We start from the raw sequence: 13,009 nt of genomic DNA on the forward strand, positions 1-13,009 counted from the left end.
GCAACATAGTAAGACCTTAACTCTACAAAATTTTTAAAAATTAGCCAAGCACGGTGGTGCACACCTGTGGTCCCAGCTACTTGGGAGGCCAAGATGGGAGGATCACTTGAGCCCAGGAGGTCTAGGCTGCAGTGAGCTGTGTACATACCACTGCACTCCAGCCTGTGTGACAGAGTGAACTCAAAAAAAAAAACTCTCTCTAAAAGTGATTCTCCCTCAATAATGCTCAAGACTCCAGCATGAACTGTTAGGCATTGGGTTTTTTAGTGGCTACAGCAGATCATGGTACAAAGTCCCAAGTCACAGCCAGAACAGCCAAGGTAAGACCTGATGAGTGCTAGGCTCAGTGACTGAGCCTTTAATCTCATGTTCCACTCTGCCTCAAACAAAACCAACCCGTTTGCCCAGACAACCCATAGCATCCTTTCATAGTAACAAAGACAAGAGGACAACTCCAATACTTTAATACTTGGTTGAGAAGAACTCGTTGCACTGTTTCCTACTGTTTGTCCTAGTACTTTAGTTTTATGATCTCATTTGAAGTTTTCTAAAACCAAGGCTTCTTACAAGCCCACTAAATGCACAAGGAAATTCCCATTTTGCCAAATGTAGCATTTGATTTTTTTTTTTTTTTTGAAAGTCTCATTCTGTCACCCAGGCAGGAGTGCAGTGGTACGATCTCAGCTCACTCCAACCTCCACCTCCCAGGTTCAAATAATTCTCCTGCCTCAGCCTCCCGAGTACCTGGGACTAGAGGCATGTACTACCTACCATGCCAGCTAATTTTTTGTTTTACTAGAGATAGGGTTTTACCATGCTGCCCAGGCTGGTCTCAAACTCCTGAGCTCAGGCAACCCATTTACCTCAGCCAATTCTAATTTTGTGTAAAATGAGTGACACTCAGCTAAACTAGAGCTAGTCCTTGCTAGCATGTTAATAAGAGATTTTGCTCAAACATCAGGCATCCCCATCCTGCTGCAGAAATGACCAACAACCCTGGGTCCACAGCATGTTCCTAATCTCTCAAATAGTACCATAAATCTATTTCCTCTAGTGCTCCAGCCTCTTTCCCCCTCCTGGTGGCAAAATTAAAGTATCTCACATGCACTCTAAATGTTTCTTCCTCTATGTAGGAAACTTTTGGATCCCTCCCTAAACACATGGCATTGTTCAAACTCAGAACTCAGAACAAACCAATGCAAAAAAAAAAAAAGAAGAAGAAGAAAGAAAACAACACATTTCTTTTAACGTTTTATTAAAATGCTTAGGATACAGATTGACTTTCTTTTGTAAATGACTGTTTTACTTTTCCTGAAATAGGACATATATGCACTCTGATAAAACAGAATGAGAAGTCGTAATTCATGGGAATTCCTGTACAAGGTGCTGATCCTGTGTCTGGAGTTGAGCTCCCCACAGCAGCTTCTTTCAGCTATCTTATAGGAATAGTGTTCCGTGGGGCAAGAAATACACTGGTTCTGATTTTCAATCCCCTTTCTCCAGTGGAATAAACCACTTTCACAAAGAGCTGCCCTATGTGTAACCCACAGATTTCTAGCTTGCAACAAAGTGACAAGGGACAAATAAGTGGAAAAAAATTAAAACACTGAAGGACTCATACTTCTCATGTCTCTGAACAGAGAAGTATGGGGAACCTTTAACCAAAGGAAATTAAAAATATGCAAGTTAACTACCTACTTCACTCACTGTTAGCTAGATTTGTTCACTTAAGGCTTTAACCCCTTTCCAAACCAATAATTTTGTCTTAATCCAGCTATGCTTGCTAATAAATGAAATGCATGCACTTCCCACACATATATTTCACTAAGCCTCTGCATTCAGTACCTGGCAGTGAAAAAGTATGCTTTCCCAACAAGTCAGTACTGGAGAATATGAATGAGAACTCCCACTAAAGAACAATACCTCTCTCAACCCAGTAATGTTATCCAATTTTCCCACCCTCACATTAGAATAAAGACATCCTCCCAACTTTTCATCTCTTATCTCCAATCTTTTCCTAAGAAACTGATCTTTTGATCTTTAACTACAATGGTGGAATACAGGTTAAGATTATCAAAATCCAATTTCACATGTGGCACTAGGAAAATGGAATGCTATAAAATTAATCCTCATCAACCTAGTAGGGATGCTGGTGCTTTTATACTGAATCTTTACTGCCAATAAGTGATGCTGCCACCAAAGGAACAGCTCTACAGAAAGTTTTTGGGTTAGTGTTTCCCCAAGCTTATTTCTGCAATGGAGAAAGACAATTTCATACAGAAAAGGAAAAGGAAAGGAAAGAAAGCAAGCCAAACAAACCTGGAAAAGCTGCAGAGGTTAACCTTTAAACACCAACAAAACAGGTATCTAAGGAGAAAAAAATGTAAGAAAAAGAGCTCAGGGACAGCCAGAGACCAAATTCTGCAAATGGAAATTTTAAAGCCCACTGAGTACATGTTTCCTGGATCCAAACAAGTGCTACAATACTTTTAAGTTCTCAAATCACAGAATTAAGAGCCCTTAAGCTGTTAACTTTGTCCTATCTTCCTATTCAGAAAAATTTCCCCCTAGAATCTGTGCAACTGACGCACCTGCAGTATGTGACATGAGAGATGTTCTCAAGTCTTTTATGAGGTGAAAGTAACTTTTTATAACTGAAAATGAAAAACGAAGGTGCCACAGAGAAAAGTTAAATTTCACAAAAATATAAAAGCAAAGAGTGGCTGGAATCTGTAACTTCATAATAACAATAACCCCCTCTATAATTAACCCCTCCACAGTGAACAATCTGCTACACATTCCTCGATGAGGAATGACCCTAGCTTACCACAGTGGAAACCTGCCACAACTGCAAGGCCAGGGTTCTGCCCCTTTTCTAGTTTTCTGTGCACAAGGTAATGCCGCCTACTCCAAGGCAGTCAGAGAGATAGGTGAGCTCGGGGGAGCTTCTCTCACCAACCTGCTAACTCAGTAGGAGTAAGTTCACCCAAATAAGCTCTGGCCTCCAATGTGTATCTGTTCATAATTGTATGAAGTATCTAAATGTCATTAATTAGTTTAAAAAAAAAAAAAAAGAATAGAAAACTCTGGACCAAGTAAATTGTGAACTCAAAAAGTTAGGAGGGATACCAATTACATTAACAACACTTTCTTTAAAAAATAGAAGTACTTTCTTTTGAAATCAACCGCAGTGGTGAGACGTGTTTTTCTTTTCAGGTGCCCCATGATGGCACACAGCTTTACCCGGCAAATCCTGCCAGCTTCCAAGTCCCGGGATACTGACCTGCACCAGACGTGGAGCAGCATTACCTCCCGACAGTGTGGAGAAGAGCACATGTCACCACTGGGCAATGAGAGAGTTGACAGAGACTCTTGGCTTCTCAACGCCAGACATGGTTGGAGAGCTTTTCTTGTTCTATTAGAAAAGTTCATGAGGAAGCTGTGAATAGGATCAGTCCAGAGAAGTAAAACTCTTTTATTTTCACTGTCCAAACATCAGTCAATATACTGGGAGAGCCAGCGGAAACCCTCGCCGTAGCCTTGCCTCTTGAGCACACTGCACATGAACACTTCCATGGGGCGAGCATTCAGCTCCTTCAGGGTCACATTCCCCTAAAGGAGGCAAAACGGAGAAAGAACTGTTAGCATCTCTGTGGTGGAAGAGATTGAAAGGACGATCTCTACAATCAGTTTATCCATTCCTTAAAAGCAAATATAAGTAGGTATTAATTAAGATATGTGATCGAGGCCATATAGGTGACTTCCCCAGGCTTCTTGTTTTCAGGATAGAATAAGCAGCACAGTTCTATTCCCAGCCTCTCTCTCTCTCTCTCTCTCTCTCTCTCTCTCTCTCTCTCTCTCTCTCTGAAGAGCATTTGCTTTGAACACCCAACATTCATCTGGAAAGTTACGGAAGCAAACCAAGAAAAAAGCCACTGGGACTTATGGAACCAGCAAGCTCTCTGATGCAGAAAAGGAAATAAGGATATTCTCATAACAAAAGCATGCAGGAATAAACACTCATAACAGGTGACACTGAGGAAATGAAGAATTCATGTGTATTTAACACTCATGCAAAAGAGGAGAAATTAAATTTAAAAAATGAAGTATTTCTATAAAGAAGCAGATAATCAAGAAGAGGTAAGACTAAGGAACCACGTAAAAAAGTCAGAAAGTTATCACAGATCACAGATAACAAAGATTTTTAAAAACTAAATATGCCAAAACCCCAAGCTAAAAAGAACAGAAAGATTCCTGCTTAACCTTATCTGATCTAGGTTTTCTCTCTCTCAAGCCTGCTTTTCTACAAGAGTCCCCCTTCCAAATGAAGACAGTAAAATCTATTCATTTGGAAGACTCAAGTTCTTTTTCTGGTTTTATCACTGACTTGCTGTGTAGGCCTGAACAAATCACTCTCTGTTTCTTCCTCTGCAAAGTGGCGCTAACAGTCCTACCTCTCTCAGCAAGAAGCACTGAGGATAATATCATCAAGTGCTTTGATTTCAATGCTTGGAAAGTGATTGAGATGATCATTTTTCTTTATAACCTGCAATCTCCAGCCCAAAAAAAAAAATTGTTTTCTGGCTAAGAAGGGCTATTTCAAAAGCAATTTCTCAGAATCGGATTTGAAAGATAATCATAAACTCTTAAAAGAGTAAGTTTGCCTTTTCTACCATTTCCTTTTTCCTCAAATACCCGATGAATGAATGCCACGTAAAATGTTAAAGAACACACTCCTGCCTCTAGTGAGTTTAAAAAATACCCACAGTAAAACAAATCCTACGCCTCTTTAAACCTTTAAAAGAAAAGGGTAATCTAGGTAGCAAAATATCATGTTTTAAAAATTGTAAATATCCTTTATATGTCACCTAAAGATTTTTCTCTTACCTTTCCTGTGGTCTGTCCATAAAGCCCAAATATCTCACGGAGTTTTTCTTCACTGATTGCATCTGTTCTGTCAATTTTGTTACCCAAGATAAGGATTGGCACATTGGATATTGTTTCATCAGTCATTAAAGCCTAAAGATTAAAAAAAAAAAAAAAAAACAAAAACAAAAAAAAAAAGCTAAGGAATCTACAAAAGTCTACCAGATAAAGAAAATTCTGACTTCCACTAATCTTTTAAGGCATTAATGTAAAGTGAAAATCTGATCATCTTTGTATCTGAGTGATTAAAGGTTCACCTTGACGCACAACCCATGATATTAGGTAAAAATCCCCTAAGTGCCTGAAAACAGTTGCAACTTTAGCCTATTTATTTACAAGGCAGCAGAACTGCCCCACCCTTAACTTTTGAGTTAATCTCAAACTATCCTCAGCCACAAACTATCCTCAGGATGTCCCTCAGCACAGTCCTACAAGGATGAATGCTCTGGCTACAGAGCCTCAAAGATGACTACAGGAACTGCCCCAAGTATTCACCAAGTCCCAGTGTATGCAAAGAACTTCTCAGGCATTGAGAGGAATATAATAGGAAGGGTAACTATCTCAGGCACTGAGGACACAAAAGGAAGGGAAAGACACATTCCTGCCCTCAAAAAAATCCTTACTCTAGGTTCACATTTATGGCTTGTTTTTTTTTTTTTAATCTCAGCTCACTGCAACCTCTGACTCCCAGGTTCAAGCAATTCTCCCACCTCAGCCTCCTCTGAGTAGCTGGGACTACAGGCATGCGCCACCACCCTTGGCTAATTTTTGTATTTTTAGTAGAGACGGGATTTCACCACGTTGGCCAGGCTGGTCTCAAACTCCTGGCCTCAAGTGATCCACCAACCTCAGCCTCCCTAAGTGCTGGGATTACAGGCATAAGTCACTACCCCTAGCCACATTTATGTTAACAAAGCCAAGAATACAACATATTGGGTAAGTATCACAATGAATGGGGACAGAATATTAACACTAAGACAAGTTCAGGGGAATAAAATGGCAATTTTGGGCTTGAACAGAGTCTTAGCAAAGATCTGCAACCTAAACAGGGATCTAAAGGAAGGACAGGGTTTGGATAGGTATAAAGGAGAAGAACATAAACAACAGCTTTGTGGTAGGACAAGAATTCAGGAAGCCACACAGTACTGCATGGCTGGATTCTAGCATTTATATAGACATGTGGCAACAAAGTGAACAGATGGGAAGAGATGACTCACATTATGGTGCCAGTGTGAGAAGTGAGCTGCAATAGATCCTAAAGATCACAAATCCAGAAGTTAGTGAATAAAATCTTATTTTTCAGTATAATGAATTCACAAATAGTATCTATCTGTGGTGTTCATTTAAGAGGTGATGATGTAGCCTAGGGTAGAGCATTTAATGAATAGTGCAGGAGGCATTTTGAAGAAAGAATTGAAGAGACCAATGTCTAAATGATTAAAAAAAAAAAAGACAAACGAGTCAAAAAAGGTACAGATCAGATTTCAAGCATGGGAATCAAGTTGTCACCAACAGGAAAGCTGAGGGGGGAAAGCGGAGTTGAAGAGATAGAGAAGAATGTGCTTTGCCCATCTTGAATTCCAGGAAATGTTAGACAAAGTTAGAGTAAGAATGTCCTTTATTCATTAAGCAAGAACAATGTACATCATGTATGTAATGCTTTGCTAGGTACAGGGGTTTTGCAAAGACACGGTCCCTATTATGTTAGTTCATTGTCCGATGAGAAAAAACGAAAAGAAAATCAGTAAAGATAACAGATATTGGTAAGGCGGGAGTCTAACACAGTCTCAGAGGTCAGGGAAGGCTTACCAGAAGCAGTCACATCTGAACTCTGAGGTCTCCTACAGGATATTTTAAAATTTGCTGACAAAGTGAGGGGTGAGGAGAGACACAGGTGAAAAAGCCAGGCAGTACCTAGTTGTGCACATTCAAGGATGGCTAAGTTGTTTGTTTGGAATGTAGTTCAAGGTAGGCAGTAAAAAGAAACAGAGGGCGCATCATGAATGATCTTACATGCTATGCAAAAGATTTGTAGATTTCATCCTGAAAAGAACTATCAAAGGATATTAAGTAGGGCACTGACAAGTCTGAGAAAGTTCCTTCTAGCATTACAGTGCGTATCAGGGTCATGGTGGGATCTATATTCAGATTTCTGGACTGCATGTCCAGGTAGGTGGTGGATGGGTGTAGAGAGCCGGAGTAGCCCACCCCCTCTGGGGGGATCAGCAGCAAGGCTGCTCTGAACTTTGGGTGAACTTCAGAGAAGCGAAACCATTAATAGGGGAATGTGTATGTCTTGGAGAAGAGCAGTCGGACCTAGCAAAAGATAACCAGTTTTCACTGACCTTGCTGCAAGATAGTTGTTAGCTGAGGTATGTTAACTCAAGTATGAGAATTATAACCACAGGCTGTTCTGGGTAACTGCACCCGCCGTCTGCTATGTGCTTTGTGAACATATAAAATAAAGTACTCTGAAGCAGGACAGGGCCAAAGAGACCGACATCATCAGCTTTTTGGACCACCTGGCCCAGCTTTATATATGTCTGTCTGTATGTCTTTCTTATCCCCTGCCGTTTCCTCTTAGGTCTTTGAACCCTTGTGCAGCGCGGGATGCAGCGCATGCCAGATGTGGCATCTAAACAGGGACCTGAGCACGGGAACCAAAAAGAGAGTAAGGTGAGGGGACGCTCACCAGACCCGGGTACAAAGGGTGAGTGGATTCAATTTTTCACCAAGCGTTAGGCAGGCAATTCTTTGTCTAGTGATAGTTCTTTGTATATAAAAGTGCTGCTCGCCCTCCTTAGGGGCAGAAAATGTTGTGTACAGAAAGAGCAGCTAGAAAATTTTCTAAAATTTGTGCAGCAGATTTGCCCGTGGTTTCCAGAACAGGACTCGGTTAGTTTAGCTACTTGGATGAGAGTAGGACAGCAGTTACACAACAAACACACAGCTGAGGGACCTCAGATGATGCCGGTTTATACTTTTACTATTTGGTCTTTGATTAGGGATGCTTTAGACCGCCAACATGAGGCAGACAAGTTTAAAGAAAACACTTCTTCAGTAACTCTGTTTAAACTGTGATTTTCCTTATTGTGTTGGTACAGTATTTTATTATCACTTAACCTCAGGCTATTCAGACCAACAGAATTGTATTACTGCTCTAAAACACTGAGGGGAGTTCAGGCTATCTTGGCATCTCTTAAAGGCCAGGAGACAAGTGAAAGTGCTGAGGCAGCTGAGTTTTCTGCCCCACATATGGACTTCCCTCCGCAACCCCAAGACTTACTTAAAACTGCCTCCTCTTTTGAGAAGGAGTGTGACGGAGATGGCTCAGAAGAGCCTCTGCCCCCAGAGCATCAACAAAAATTAAGAGGATGAAATAACTAGAGAGGAGCAAGACTGCTGGCCTCAAACATTTGCAGCTCTTAACTTTGCAGACCCAAAGCCCAGAGGGCTTGTACAAGGAAAACGCAAGGGACACATATAACTCCTTTTAAGATCTGTCCCCTGCAGGCTGCTTTACGTGGGGCGATGACACAAGGGGAGGATGTTGAGGGGTTTCAAGTTTGCCCGGTGCTAGTACCTCCAGCTCCTGGACAGATGCTGAGACAGCATGATCCTTTGTCTTTTAAATTACTCAGAAATGTAAAACAACTTCAGCCTCTTATGGACCTACTTCCCTATTTGTGGTAACTCTCATGTATGCCTTGGCCAGTGACACCTTGGCCCCTAACGATTGGTATAACCTTGCAAAAGCATGCTTGGATCCATGAGATTATCTAAGATGGAAATGTGACTACTCTGATAGATGTAGCCAGCAGGTTGAGCACAATACAGCTCATGGTGTAAATATATCTGTGGATATGTTAGTGGGTAGTGAAAATTTTAAGCCCTTACAAAATTAGCTTAGCTATCCTTTAGAGGCTTATCAGCAAATAAATATTTGTGCTATATGGGCCTGGAGGGGTCTTCCAGCCAAAGGTAAAAAGTCCCAGGAACCTAGTAAAATTATTCAGTGACCAGAGGAACCATATGCAGACATTACTGCTTGCCTATTTCAGGCAGTAGGATGGCTATAGCTGACCCAGAAGCCAGCAATGTGTTAGCAAAGCAAATGGCTTTTTAAAATGCCAACAAAACATGCCAAGCCATTTTGAGACCTTACAAGGCTAAGCCTACTCTAAATGACTTCATTTGCCTTTGTGCAAAGGTTGGTCCGGCCTATGCCCAAAAATTGACTTTAGCCTCTGCTCTTCAGGGTAAACTTCCAGGACAATGTCCTAAAAAGAAATCTAAAACTTGCTTCCAGTGTGGCAAAAAGGGACATTTCACCCGAGAATGCAGGGTGGTGAGAGGGGGCCACTGCTTTCTGGAACTGTGGGGCTGCTTGTTGGGCATAATAGTCTAACTTCAAAAAAATTTTTTAGTACCTGGAGTTATAAATACTGATTACACAGGTGAAACTTTAGTCCAGATAAATGGAAATTATTGCAATATTTATGAGCCATTAATGCCACAATGCAGCCCATGAGTGCTCTGCAACCAGGTTTACCCACTCCAACTACTATTCCATTAGATTATCATCTTTTGGTTCTGGATCTTAAAGATGCATTCCCTTGCATCCAGATGACCAGAAACGTTTTGCATTCTCGGTACCTTCCCCAAATTTTCAAGCGCCTATTAAACGGTATTGTTGGCAAGTACTTCCTCAAGGAACAGCTAACAGCCCAACTTTATGTCAGTCCTTTGTGGCAGGTGCTTTAAAATCTACTAGACAAAAATACAAATCAGCATATATCATTCATTATATAGATGATATTCTTGTGGCACATTCATCAACAAAACTTTAAGGCAAATTTTTGGGGACTTAGAATTGGCCCTTAGTCTGGTCTGATGGTGACACCAAAAAAAGTACAAAAATTGGCTCCTTTTAAATATCCAGGAACAATCATTTCTGGTTGCACTATTCATCCTCAGAGGCTGCAAATTCACCGGGATTGTCTACATACTTTAAATGATTTTCAAAAACTCCTTGGAGACATTAATTGGCTTCACCCTATGCTAAAATTGACTACTGGCCAATTAACACCACTTTTTACTATTTTGCAGGGTGATCCTGACCCTACTTCCTCTAGAACTTTAACTGAACCAGCAAAACTTCCTCTTTTTTTTTTTTTTTTTTTGAGACGGAGTTTCACTCATGTTACCCAGGCTGGAGTGCAATGGCGCGATCTCGGCTCACCGCAACCTCCGCCTCCCGGGTTCAGGCAATTCTCCTGCCTCAGCCTCCTGAGTCGCTGGGATTACAGGCACGCGCCACCATGCCCAGCTAATTTTTTGTATTTTTAGTAGAGACGGGGTTTCACCATGTTGACCAGGATGGTCTCGATCTCTTGACCTCGTGATCCACCCGCCTCGGCCTCCCAAAGTGCTGGGATTACAGGCTTGAGCCACCGCGCCCGGCCAAAACTTCCTCTTAAACAGGTAAAAGAAGCCATAGCTCAGGCTCAGTTAACTTGCATTAACCCATAACTTCCCTTATATCTAATGATCTTACAGACTGCTTGCTCATACACCCACTACAGTGCTGTGGCAGAAAGACTCCCCTATGGTGCGGTTACATTTGGCTAACACCTCACCTAAGTCTTTAACATCTTACTATTCAGCAGTTGCTTCTCTAATAGCTAAGGGTAGAGAGCAATGCTATCAGACCTTTGGTCAAGCCCCCAATACAGTCATTGTGCCATATAACACCACTCAACAATCATGGCTGTGGCCATTTGCTCAGGACTGGGGACTAGCCTTTGCAGATTTTACAGGACAGATAGCATGTCATTGTCCTTCATTTAAAATACTTTCATTTGCACAACAACATCCATTTATCTTTCCTAAAATTGTCCAAACTAAGCCAATTCCTTTAGCTCAATTAGTGTTTACTAATGACAGCCATTGAGGACAAGTCGGGTATTTTATGACAGGCAGCTCTGAGGTGGAGGCCACCCCATTTACTTTTGCTCAGTGAGTTGAGCTTTATACTGTTTATATGGTTCTCAGAGATCACTCACAAGCAGTTAATATCTGCTCAAATAACAAGTATGTGGTAGGAGCCATTCAACATTTAGAAATGGCTCTCAGTGCCTCTGCCTCAGAAGAGATTTTTCAAATATTTACGATTCTGCAGTGCATGCTCCACCAGCAAAAGTATCCTATATTTACTGGACATACCAGATCACATTCAAATTTCCCAGGTCCCCTGACAAAAGATAATGTAGCTGTAGACAATCTTGTCTCCCCTCTGTCTAGTGGGTTCATTTGTTTCCCAGGCACAGAAATCCATGCAACATTTCATCAAAACACTAGTGCTCTGCAGTTTTCACTTACCAGAGAGCAGGCTAGACAGATTGTTAAACTTACTCTGCCTGCCAAACTTTCCTCCCAGTTCAAAATGTAGCTGTAAACCCCAGAGGTCTTAAGCCAAACGCCTTCTAACAAATGGATGTAACTCATATACCCTCTTTTGGCTGTCTGCAATATCTACATGTGCTGGTGGGTACTTATTCTGGTTTTATTTTCACCCAACCACTCTCAGGGAAAGCGGCCAAACATGTAATTTTTGCCTTGCCGCCTTTACTATCCTTGGTCTGCCTCATTGTCTTAAAACAAATAATGGTCCTGACTATACTTCTGTTATTTTTACTCAATTTTGTGCAACCTTTGCTATTGTACATATTACAGACATTCCATATAATCCAACAGGTCAAACTACTGTTGAGTGTACTCGCACTCTCAAAACTCAAACTGAAAAACTCAAAACTCAAACTGAAAAACTAAAAGGAGATTATAGAGAAACTCCAGTTACCTGAGTTACTCTTGTACTGCATACCCTTAATTTTTTAAACTATGATGAATCTGGACATTCCCTCATGGATAGGCACTTTGCCACCCAGGAAATACCTAAGGCATGGGTCTTATGAAGGAATGGGAGTAGATGAGACCAGCCTGGGAGAAAGTAGACTCTGGGGAATACCAACATTTAAGGACTAACCAGAGGAACTAGTGCTTCTCAGAGACAGAAGTGTCAGCCGGAAAGACAGCTCCAAAATCAGTGTGAAGAGAGGAGTTTAAACAAAGAGAATGGAGACCATGCATAGTGGCTCATGCCTGTAATCCCAGCACCTCATGAGGCCAACCCAGTGGATCACTTGAAGCCAGGAGATTGAGACCAGCCTGGGTAACATAATGAGACATCCTGTCTCTACAAAAATATTTTTTAAAAAATTAGCTTGGTGTGGTGGTATATGCCTGTAGTCCTAGCTACTTGGGAGGCTGAGGCAGGAAGATCGCTTGAGCCCAGAAGTCTGAGGTTACGGTGAGCTGTGATCGCACCATTGGACTCGTCTGGGCAACAGAGCAAGACGCTGTCATTTAAAAAAAAAAAGCAAGGTAAAGATTGCCTGGCAGGCAATTCTACATGAGGCTAGGGCTACAGATCTGGGAAACATACTTAGAAATAAATTCAAGACAGGTTCAAGTTGACCAGAACAAGAATGCAAGAAGTTATAAATCAAAGAGAAAGAAGAGATACAGGGTAAAGAGCAGGGATAACAAAGACAACAGTATAGAAACCATCAAAATGCAACATTGACAAAAGAAAAAAAAAACATGAAGTGAGTCCTTGATAGTATCAAAGGATGCATGCAACCAAAACTGAAGACTGAGAACAAACCAGGAAGGTCTGGCAAGTCATTCAGTGGGAGCATGGGTAGGCACAAACTGAGAATGCAGATTCAAAAATGTAAAGAACTCTACTATCTCTTTTAGACTTTCACCATGTCAACACTACTTATAAAGAATTACTGTTCGTGACTCGTGAAACGGAACACTATTAATTATGCTGGGACAACAGGCATAAATGAGGAGTATCCTGAGCAAGCTGGGCCATACAGTCACCGTATGATAGAAACAACAGTTAATTTATGCAAGTTTGAGCTGAGTTTGCTCAGGACATGGAAAAGCAATGCCTTAGATTTAAAATATTTTCCTCCTGCAACTAGGTCTTTTTGCCAAATGTTAACTGGAATGA

At 41.2% G+C, this 13,009-nt stretch overlaps 1 protein-coding gene across 2 annotated transcripts in view; it reads right to left on the reverse strand.

The window, feature by feature from the left end:
• Nucleotides 1–1,238: 1,238 nt before the first annotated feature.
• SAR1A (secretion associated Ras related GTPase 1A) overlaps nt 1,239–13,009 on the reverse strand; it is a 30,025-nt gene continuing 18,254 nt past the window's right edge. For both annotated transcript variants that reach the window (XM_032256230.1, XM_032256229.1), the window contains exons 6-7: nt 4,888–5,019; nt 1,239–3,612 (exon numbers count right to left, since the gene is read on the reverse strand). In XM_032256230.1, coding sequence (XP_032112121.1) covers nt 3,496–3,612; nt 4,888–5,019 — 249 coding nt within the window. In that variant the 3' untranslated portion in view covers nt 1,239–3,495. The remainder of the gene's footprint in view (nt 3,613–4,887; nt 5,020–13,009) is intronic.

This window comes from Sapajus apella, unplaced genomic scaffold, assembly GCF_009761245.1.
Source record: "Sapajus apella isolate SASKATOON/1434 unplaced genomic scaffold, GSC_monkey_1.0 scaffold94, whole genome shotgun sequence".
NCBI classification, from domain to species: Eukaryota; Metazoa; Chordata; class Mammalia; order Primates; family Cebidae; genus Sapajus; species Sapajus apella.